Source organism: Lepisma saccharinum, chromosome 1 (genome assembly GCF_977018435.1).
Source record: "Lepisma saccharinum chromosome 1, izLepSacc3.1, whole genome shotgun sequence".
NCBI classification, from domain to species: Eukaryota; Metazoa; Arthropoda; class Insecta; order Zygentoma; family Lepismatidae; genus Lepisma; species Lepisma saccharinum.
Genome location: NC_139229.1, coordinates 174,355,026 through 174,366,277, shown reverse-complemented (window position 1 = coordinate 174,366,277; position 11,252 = coordinate 174,355,026). Strand labels below are relative to the sequence as shown.

The 11,252-nt window shown below is 38.5% G+C and overlaps 1 protein-coding gene across 1 annotated transcript; it reads right to left on the bottom strand.

The window, feature by feature from the left end:
- Positions 1 to 1,292: 1,292 nt before the first annotated feature.
- On the bottom strand, positions 1,293 to 10,918 carry LOC146004265 (venom protease-like). Its single transcript, XM_083142965.1, has 7 exons — positions 10,780 to 10,918; positions 7,157 to 7,330; positions 6,597 to 6,739; positions 6,025 to 6,134; positions 5,576 to 5,835; positions 1,733 to 1,899; positions 1,293 to 1,517 (listed from the first exon to the last, which is right to left on the bottom strand). The coding sequence occupies exons 1-7, from the start codon at positions 10,832 to 10,834 to the stop codon at positions 1,350 to 1,352; spliced, it is 1,077 nt and encodes a 358-aa protein (XP_082999091.1). The 5' UTR covers positions 10,835 to 10,918; the 3' UTR covers positions 1,293 to 1,349.
- Between the last annotated feature and the right edge of the window lie 334 nt (positions 10,919 to 11,252).

Below are 11,252 nucleotides of genomic sequence, written 5' to 3'. Positions count from 1 at the left end.
TTTTTTCATTTTTACTTTGGTGTAGTTATGTAATGTACTACACAATGTTTCTTCTTTTTTGTTATGATGTACTTAACTAATTATTATTTCATTATGTATCTTGACGTTTTCCATGCCCTTTTAAACAAGGGTCAACGGAAGAAAAATAAAATTCAAATTCAATCTTAGCATTCCATGCATGTAGGTCGGCCAGAGTTTCTAGGAAATAAACGCGACCATCAAAATTTCACCTTTACCACTTTTTTTAAAAAAAAAATAGAATTGATGTTTAAATCTGGCGTGGGACGGACAAGTTGTTTAACTTTCAATTGGATATCGTATAGTACCTTGGAAAACTGTGTATGTAATCATGCTCTAATCTGACTCATCTTCACTCACTACCCTTCCTTTCACACACCATCGGACACTTTCACTTCACTAAAAGGAAAAACACTGAACAATTAGAGACACTGAGTTGAACATGGTATGTTCGCCTTGCTTTGTTTGCAACCTCAGCACGGTAGACGGTACATCAACAATCGGTGTAACTAACAACTAAAATATGATTATCTGCTAAATGAACTGTGGGTCTACAATTTTAAAAATTCAATACAATAAATTGCATTATATCTCCAAGTGAAACTCTTATACTGATAGATTTCTGTAAAAAATCCCCTGGTGATGTGAATTCCCTTTGATATTTAGACAATTCCTTTTTACAGAAAATGTATTCAATATTGTCCATGTCAGTTGCAACACGTGTGTGTCTGTGGGCGTGAGAGCAAGGGATCTTAAGGAAGAAATCGATAACAAAAAAGTCTGGATGGCTCTTTAGACGCATCTATCTAAATGGTGATATAAATTTGGGAAGATATTATGTTCATTCTTTCCAAGTAGGCAGGATAGTATCTTTCTCGCAAATTACTTCTCTCTGAAGTTCGCATCTATGACAACACAATCCAAAAGCTCTCGCATTGTGCCAGCCAAAAATGGGCACGGCTAGTTGTCTTATGGCTACCACCTCCTTTCCCATTTCCTACAGAGACTTTTTCATGCCTCCGCGCAAGCCTCTGCTAATGGGCCACACTGTGTTGGCTCGGATAGCTCGGAGCAAGTGAGAGAACAGCTGGAGATGTGGCACAGGGATTGAGGTGACCATAAGCTTGATGCGAGATTTGAATCTTCTTGTTCGTAAATGTATTAATTTAACTATATTTTGGCGAAGCAAGTGCTTTTTCTGAGTGTAGAGCCATGGCACGGCGGCTGGACTAAATCAAAAGTGGATGGAAAATATTTTTCAGGTAATAACTACAGATGCATTAGAATGTGTTTATTTCCAGTAAAAGATACATTCATAGGTGACCTTCAGATTATCCCCATACAATGTTTTCTATCCAAGGAAGGTAATTGGACACTCGAGTGTAAATTGCTGGGGAGTTCTTGAAGCCGCAGAACTTTCCAAAAGATGTCACGCCAATGATACTGTACATACAGTATGGCTCTCTGAGAACATATTGTAGAGGGCCTCCTGAGTCACCCTAAGAAAAATTAAACAAATATTGAATTTTCTCTAAATATTACAATCAAATATAGTGAAAACAAAAAAAATTGAAATGCTAATACTGATCTTGGAGATGTAATTTATTTAATATGTATATTTCAACAAAATTTTGGATTTGCAGTTGTTGATAGATGATCAAAATTATAGTTGTGTTCTACTAATGCAGATTACTTGGAACCGTTGTTATCTTACCTGACATGTGTCTTTTCCTCCTGATAATTCCCCAGCACACAACATAGTAGGCTCTATTCCTTTTGGGAGTCTGGATGTCTCCTGGTCATCCTTGTATGCTTCGCTACATTGATCAGGAGGAATGTGGCTCAGTTGAACCTTCAGCAAATGTTCACTGGTATCACTTGCTGGAAGAAATAAATTGACACTGTAACGAGTGCACTCACGGTCCCCGAAATGACGTGTCAATCATACCCCGGCACGGGGCCAAACGTCGTTATGTGTACGGGAGACCGGTCGTGACTCTCGGTCCAGGTTTTCAAGTTCGGTACTGAGACGGTCGTTTATTGTCATACTATTGCGAGGCGGAGATTAATACCTTGAAATGTTACACTGTTTTGTTTACCTTTGATATGTAGATTCGAACAATCATAAAACACTAATAGCATAATATCTGGTACCTGAAAAACGTCAAATAACAACACTGACGAACAGTAAAAAAGTGAATATATATTGTAACAACAAAAAAATATTGCGATCAACAACTGTTTACAAAGCCTCATCACTCTCACAACATTCACTCTATCTCTCTTTCACACACATGAGGTATTTTTACATGTGAAGTATGGATACAAATCATGGATCTCAGTAACATATCATTCCGTTTAATTTTTAAACCTTTATGTGAATTTAGGGCATTTGTCTGCCAGCTCCTGTGCTCTTTTAAATTAACTTAAGTGCCAGCCCTCGGAAAGCGGTTAACTAAGACAATTGGGTCGGCGTGGTTAAATCTTTCGTTCGAATGAACGTATGCATCGAGTCGTAAGCACAACATTATACAAGTTTCTCGGACGGGGGTATTACACACAAGCCTCTCTCGTCCAATGAGAACAACTACTCAATTACATAGTGATGCAAAATCTTAATTGGCTCCAGCTGCCGGAATACACTAATCAATCGTCGGCGCAAGCAAAAATTACCTTAAAAACCACTATGCAACAAATAATACTATTTCACGCACACGACCTTGAAATAAAAACAACTACGCTTTCCACAATTAAAAAGGACTCATCAGTCAAACTATCGACAAATTAAATGGCGCGACGGGGCGGTCGGTTACACAAGAAATGGAGCACACTTTGACAATTTATACTAAATATTAAAGAAATGAAATGGAGCTTGTAACGCTGAATGCAGACAATTAAATTAGAATATCTGAACATGAAATTACCCCTTTTTTACAACAATACCAAAAATTATCAGACGCGGAAATTAGTTTCGGGGTTTCCTAAGTGACTTTGCTAATAAGTGAGACTTCGGCGTTAACGGTACGGTGTTGATACTGACGACGCACGTTTACATGGACATGAGACCCTCTGAAGTATACTGTACCAGACTCTGCTACATGGCGTGGTCCTTCATCTCTCCTGGACGCGGGACTTGCACACGGTTCCTTTGTGGCGAAATTGTCCTCCGAGGTCGATCGCGAAGAAGAATAATTGCGACGATTTGGTGTACTTGCACCTCCTTAGTACTTCGGGCGTTCCTCTTGCCACTAGCGTCGGATGTACGTGGTCACGCGCCGGTTCGGAATCTCTCTGGTGACGGGTTTCGATTCGGCGTCGTTCTGGAAGCGTCGTTCTGGAGTCGTCCTTCAATCTCTCCCTCTGGCTTCGATCGGCGTCGTTCTGGAGTCGTCCTTCAATCTCTCTCTCGGGCTTCGATCGGCGTCGTTCTGAAAACGTCCTTCGGGCTTTGGGCAGTGTTTGGCTTTGGTGTCGTCTTTGGCGTTGGCTGACTGGCTTCATCGGAAGATGGCGATGCATCGTTGCGGGGTCAGGGAAGTCAACAGACTCCCTTCTCAATCTTCTTTAGCCCTCCATCCTTATGTAGTCCACGCTTGGCAAAAACAAATCACTGCGTAATCTTCACCAAAATAAGGCGCACACTGGTAACTCCCTATCTGCGAGTCGCTCACAGTACGTAAGGAAACCAAGTTCACGGACACAAAGCAATGATCACGCGAGAGTGTAGCACGGAGATGCTCTCTCTGTGAAATCCGGGTAAAAACTGTGTCTGGGATGGTAGCACCGTATATTTATAAGAGAATCAAATTCGTCCATTGAAACCCACGCTCAGGTAGCTTGGCTTCGCTTTTGGAGGAGATGCGAATGACCTGTGTCCATTGTCTTGAAACTCGGTCACCGAGGCATCTTCGATACTTGCAGGCGTGGGGTCCAGCTGATATCTCTGGTCATCCGTGAACATGGGTTAGCCCGCCCGCTGCGACTCAAGCCTGGTAGCGACGAAAATAATCTTTCCTTATCTCCGCGTTGGTGCAAATATGTCATGTTCTAAGCGGCGGCTGTCACTCAAGAAAAACCCCATCTCTCAACTCCCGACGTCTGGCTCGGATACAAGTTTATTCACAAAAATAAACAACCTCACACTTTCAAGTTGGTGCATATAATGAATCAATAAACAAAAAATAATTTTTATCGAACTGCGTTTTACATGTCACTAGATACCGTGACAACACAGTCGGATCAATTAGTAAATATAGCAGTCTTCAAATAGTTACAGTCCCGCACCGTGGTCATGCAGTCTAAGGCATCATGCTTTGGACTCATGATATGGAACATGCACAGGTCATTAACACTTCCTCCCTCCTGGTGGGAAGTGTAACAACTTTTCTCCTGAGATTTCGGCCTGTGTTTGGGACTGGTGGCCAGTCACCATTGTGAGGAAATTGGAAAGCTACGAATGAGTAGCATAACCCAGTTGTGCCACGGGTTATTTTATTTATTCAAATAGTTATAATGGATTTGAGATATTAACAAATACAAATAATTGCATGTGGTATTCTGCATTTGAACCCTTAGCACAAAGATTCTGGAGCAGAAATACATTTTATTAAAACAGGTAACAGTATGGAAAACATAACATTCTTCAACTCATATTCTACCTGTGTTGATCTTTGCTAATGAGTAAGTTCTTGGGAATTTGAAATTAATTTGGATAGCAACTGCACTAAATTATTTTTGCCAGTTTCAAAATAAGGTTGCATAAAACTTTTCTTGTTAGCCACATGAACTACACAAAATTTCAAACCTATTAAAATTGTTTTGAGAGTTTATTATAGCATACTTAAAAATTATTCACAGATTTGAAATACAAATAAGAATATTAAACTTATTTTAAAACCAAATTGTAAAAATATTATCATAATATTACAATTTCCAATGTTTCAATGGGTTCTTCTTCTCGAAAGCTTTCATATTTCTACATTAACACCCAAGCACAGTGATGGTGCTAGAAAACATTAGTGAGTAGGTATATTTTCTGAGGACAGAGGCAGATTTAATGTACCACTACATACCTTACAAAATGCATACTAATATAATAAAAATAATAACCCATGGCTCGACAGCGCTTGAAAGGGCCTGGGCCTATCTCCTGACTGCCAGTCTCCCTCCCACGATCCTACCAAGAGGTGTGGAGTTCTTCAACCGGTTATAGGTTGATGTGGATACGAAATGCATATTTGGGCTAAAAGATCATTTATTTATCCAGTTTTTCTTGTTGGCTAGAAGAATATAGAAGGAGGAATATAGGTCGACTAGTGGGCATTTGCCCCTTTTGCCCCCATCTGGTGTCTGCATCCCCCCCAAGCTAAAAAATGTACCATAGGACATATTAGAAACTCAAGTATTAAGCATGTTAGTTTGCAAGTATTAAAACCCACAGCCATTACATTGCATATCTAATGATAAATAATTTTCATTACATATTTATCTTTAATTTTTTTTAAAAAAGTTAAGCTAACTGTACATAATTAAGATGGAAAAAGTTAATATCACTTACAGTATGCAACTCTTCCCCAGCCTGTAGCTATTAACTTTCCATTTGGCACAGTGGTCTTCACTTCAAGACAAGCTGGTCTGACATAAGCTGTGAACTTCACATCCCTGTCTAACTTGAAGAGTGCAATATCATTGTATCGTGCTGGTGGCTTGTAGTTAGGATGCTTGATTTTCTCCACAATGCTAAATTCCTGAGGACCAGTGTCGTCGGTATCCTTCTTCAAGTTAAGATCACCAATTCTCGCCCATTTAGCTTCTCCTCTGAAATTAAATAAAACATTTATTTTATTCGGATCTTATGTCACACACTGCTAAAATTCAAACTTTCCTCTTAAAAGAAAAATATAAAAGGAAATATATATTAATTGAAAAATTTGAAGTGTATTATAGTCATGAATAATGTCCGTAACATGAAAGTGTTAATTTATGTGAAATATATTGAAAACGTACTTAGCTTTGCTGCTCATGCAATGGGCTGCTGTCAAAATATATCTCTCACTAATAAGGGAGCCACCACAATCCCAAGATATCGAACCTTTTTCACCAAATCCAATTGCTGTCTGAAAGACAAAACTACCACTGTATTAATTGTTTGGTATTCAACAAAATCAAATTTGAATCAAGTTGGAATTGAAAGAACATTAAAAATTTGAACAATCATAAAAGTACATCAGCACTAAGCATTGGTATTTTCCTCTCAGATTTATATTACTGCCACAAAATGAATTGCAAAAGAGATGAAATAATTGTCACATAGGAAGAATATGCACAGCAATTGTTGTTCAAATTCTGGAGTGCAATTGAAATTAAAGTGTTTTCCTTTGTTTCTTTTGTAAAGTTTTAAAATTCTAATTACAGCATTTAAAAAAATATCGCATCTTCCATATGAATTTAGCTAGTCTAGACATAGCAATGCAACACAATGTCAAGCCACTGTCTACCTGTACATCTTGCCCTTCAAATCATTATCTCAGTTGCTAAGATCAATTACAGTCAACTTTATCATAACAATCAACTCTTACCATATGTGGATATTCCTTTGGCTTCGCTTCTTCTCCTCCAACTACTAAAGGAGTATGTACTATAGCACACTGTGATACTTCCTGTTCGTCTCCAGTTGGCGATGCCTCAATGGCATACACAGCTTTTGCATATTTTTGGCACACTGCAAGTAAGGAAAATACTAACATGTGGAGAATTATACCGGAACTTTTGCTGAAAATTTTGGATTATTTATAAAATGTAGCTCAAATCTTGTACTCTTTAAAAGATGGCAAACATGCTTTTGTACTTGCTGGGTCAATTTCAGTGATGAGGAATGATGATCTGATTGGACATCCAGGCTTTATCAATGGTTCGAACATGGAATCCCTGGCTTCAAAACACTGACCACTTGACCATAGAAGCCGGCACCTTGCATTAATACAAAACTTCTCTTAACAATTGAAAGTCATCCTAAAATAATTTGTGTCAACAAAACTGTTTTCATGTGCCTTCAAAGTTAGGCTGGCTTGGTGATAAGTCGTTCATTTCATTTTCCAAATTCTTAACAAAAATAGGAAAAATCAAATGACATACTTACTTTGTTGGCTTTTACCTCCTGTTGCAGCACTTGGACAACACACAATAATCTGTGCCCCATCAGGATCACAGCGTTTTGGCTGCTTCCCTGATTTTATGACAGCTTGAGCAGCTGGGCATTTTGACAGTGGCTTACATTCGCCAGTTTCACCACTCTCCAGGGTACATGCTGAACCTGATGAAGCAATTGTCACATTCTTTAAAAATTTGTATTTAAAAGCACCTCATAGAATTGAACTTCAGTTGATTACAGTCTCCTTTCTAAAGCTTCTTAGTGGCAAGCTTTCCTCACAGGGCAGCCTGTGCAATGGCATCCTCACTCTTTGTGAGAGTTCAAAACCACCGAGATACATTCCACTAATTATATAAAATGAAAAAATAGCAATATATAAACTTTGTAACTGTTTCTTCTTGCCTTCCATACAGCAGGGTAGTGAAAACAAGAACTGACATAAATTTTGCATTTCCAAATATGCGATACTAGGAGAAATGTAATCCACATCTTGGCCTGGCTACCCTGTGTAAACATATAATCTTGGTTAGGAAGAAGGAGAGAAGTCTTAACACCATCTACTGATGCCAATCCAATGCTATGACATTCATCTCAAATCAAAATTCTTTGTTGAAATAAGGATATACATTGCCTTTAGAGCTGTTATGCCATTTGCAAGAAAATCTCTTTCTCCAAAATTGTGAGTAGCATTATTAATATTGGTTCATGCTCCAAAGTTATTATACTTGTATTTGAACCACACCAATTTATTTCAAATCTATATAATCACTTAAAATTTTAAAAATATTACATTAAAAAATGCTTGAGATGAAGCACAGCATTTCTTATCTGTTAAATGTAATGATATTTTAATAATAATAATCTCATAGTGATTGTAATAGTGACCATGGACGTTTGGAAGGGAGTCACATAAATCCTGGAAAATGAATGTCCACCTAAAAAGAATGTATTTCAGCGGGAGTAAAGTTTTCTGGATCTCCTAATGCTGTTAATTTATGACAGTAATTGGTAAACGATGTAAGTGCCACAATAATTCAAACACCGTTTTCCACCTTAAACTGTGAAATGTGCCATGCTTTATAATGTGGTAAATGTGAAAAGTGGCTGGTAGCCCTCTAAGTAGTTCAAAGGGCGTGTAAAGAGGTCACTAGCATGAACATTCTTACGGGCTGATGTGCTGAACGATGCGATTTCCCAACACTTTTGTTTTTGGCACTTACACTTTTAGTCCTCAATTTATATTAATTATTATAAGGGCGTTGAAGGAACATGATAATTTCAGACTGAAGCAATGTTCTTTTGAAGGGGCCTCACTATTATGGGGGAAAATATCCCTCTTTTGCCCTCCCTCTGGGAAAAAATGCCTTGCTTCCCCCTCTCTGGAAAGAATCCTCCGGACGCCCATGATAGTGAATAGACTTGACAAAATATTAGAAGTAATCTTTGTGATATTTTTTACCTTTTACAGGTGTATGCGTAGCAAGGACATATTTAGAGAGTGTCCAGAGGGTCTGGACCCCTCGAAAGACTTACCAACAAAAAATAAATAATGAAACTATACTTGTAACAGCATTTGTTGTATAATCGACGGTTATTTATTTTCCCCGAACTTACTGGAAGGTATGGATTGTATTTGGACAGTGGCGGCGATTGATTCGGTTCCAAAGCTGGGGGGAGGGGGCAGAACAGTTTACTTTCCCTTTGTAGACAAGGTTTAGCATAGTGTGGGGACGAAAGTAGCAAAAAGTGGGGAGGCAACTGCCTCATGCCCCCCTAATCGCTGCCACTGTATTTGGATCATGCGGCTTTGAATGGCAATACCAAATATTTATGCACATACTTAAAATAATATGCATGATACATTAATCAAGAGCTTTGGTTCTCATCAAATGGATCTAATATCCTTTTTGTTATTCGGTCAATATTCAATTCTTTATTTTTTTGACATTAAATTTCCTGGCCAGGACAGTTGTTTTTGATAATGAATACTTATTTTTACGTATTTACATAATAATAAAAATGCAACATTAATTTATTTACGTATTATGAATATACTTTTAATTATATTAACGCATTTATTTAAAACTTATAGCTTATATTATTATTTATGAGACATTTACGGACCTCTACCCCACGAAATATATTTCTAGATATGTGACTTATGCGTAGAGTAGCTCTATTATAATCTATCCGCAGAGTCTGTGAAGCAAGACCGTGCAATGCGACAGAGAAGCAGGGGATCGAGTGTGCAGAGCGAGGCTAATACACGCTGTTGCGAAGCCTGGTATACTGTGTCCCGGGGATCTCTGGAGCGAAGGAACAAAAGCAAGTCTCTATACAGCACAGGTAGTGACTCGATCAATGAACACGTGCGAGGGACCGGGCTTGCTTGGTGAGGGGGGCAATTGCAGTTACCAGACTTTGCAGCAGCGTGTACTGCTTCGCTCCGGTTTTCTCCCGGTATGCACCGCCTTGCTCCAGAGATTTCCGGGATAATGCAGTCGCTCCCCCTCCTCCACGTAATGCCGTTTCCTCTCACGTGTTCGTTGGTAGAGCCGTTTTCGTTAACTTGTTCCAGAGATACCCGAGACAGTATATATAGTTGGGGCGTGTTAGATCCCGAAATGTCGATACCGGGATCTGGAGGAAAATAATCCACCTCCATAGGTGTTTGCCCCCACCCCCCAAATTTTCAGTTTATGAAAATGTACAAGTTAATGGTACTTTTGTCAATTTCCTGAAACCTGAGGAGCAAAGTAATGAGTAATTTTCATGATTTTGCAAATGACAGTTATTTATCAAAATATTCCTGGACGATATTTGCGTGGGACTGAAAACTTTTTGATTCTGTCCTCACAAAGTTAAGTAGCAAGTTATTCTGCCACCCCCACAAAGTTAAAGTTAGCTCTCAAGTTACGTCTATGACACATCAATCTGGCCTCTAACACTATAAGTGTCGTAAATTTCTGGGAAATTGCAATTTTCATTCCAGAAATGCGAGAAAAATCACCTTAATGAGAAGTAATGTGTAGAATTCGAGATTTTCAGTGTCTCCCGTCATGAATGTTCGGATTTTCTCTTAAATTTCCGTTGCGACCCAAAAATCTCTGTTCTGCACACCCCTATTATGAAATAAAAATTTCTTAATAAACGAAAAATCAAGAGAATTTGCATTAAATGGTTATAATTATTATTACAAAGCGTACTCAATAACAGTCGAAGGACACGATTGGGGCGTATAAGCAATATCTCTTTCAAAAGACTGGAAACTCTCTTGAAATCAGTTTTCTGTTTTAGGAGTAGGAATGATTGTGTTCTGATTTTTGGAAAGATTTGTCACGCCATCTTTGAGTTCTTGTTCGCTTTTTTCTAATAATATCGAATTTCATAAAGGATTTGGCACCGACAATCGACAGATTGGATTAATTTTAGAAGAAAATACCGCTGTCTTGGTTTTCAACCTTGGGAAAGGGAACATAGAAATGCTTAGAATAAGATCTTCATGTACTACGTACAAAGCCATCAATACAGTCACAATAGCAATAAATAGGCGGTAGGATAAGCAAGCACATTCAGTGGCAGCTCTTTCCACAACGTCCTTTTCAACTTACCCAGTCCAGAATAACAACAGGAGATAATGCATATCAATATCAAAGTGAATGTCATAACTAGCGATAGTGGCTACTGAAGCTGCCCGAGCACTAAAGAAAGCACTCGTGGAATAATGGACATTCCAGTCCATTTGCATCTTCCTTTCATCGCTTTCTGCCATTTGTGACGCTTTGCCATAGAAACTGTATGACATGAGTTGTCGGCGCGTAGTAAAGACAAAGCAATCCTTCCGGTTCGTTTGCGCCGCAAGAACTGGATAATTGCTTCTCTACACTAGAGTTTTCTTAGCCAGTGTTACCGAATCGTTCCATGAAAAAAGAACCAAATCCAGTGGCAGAACAACTAGATGACAGTCAAAGATTTGTGTGGGACACTTTGTTATTGCAAGTATTTTCGAGATTAGACAAAAGTAACAGAAAAGCAAAGTAAAATATAACAAACCAATCAACCAATGAACCAAACAAGTATTTAT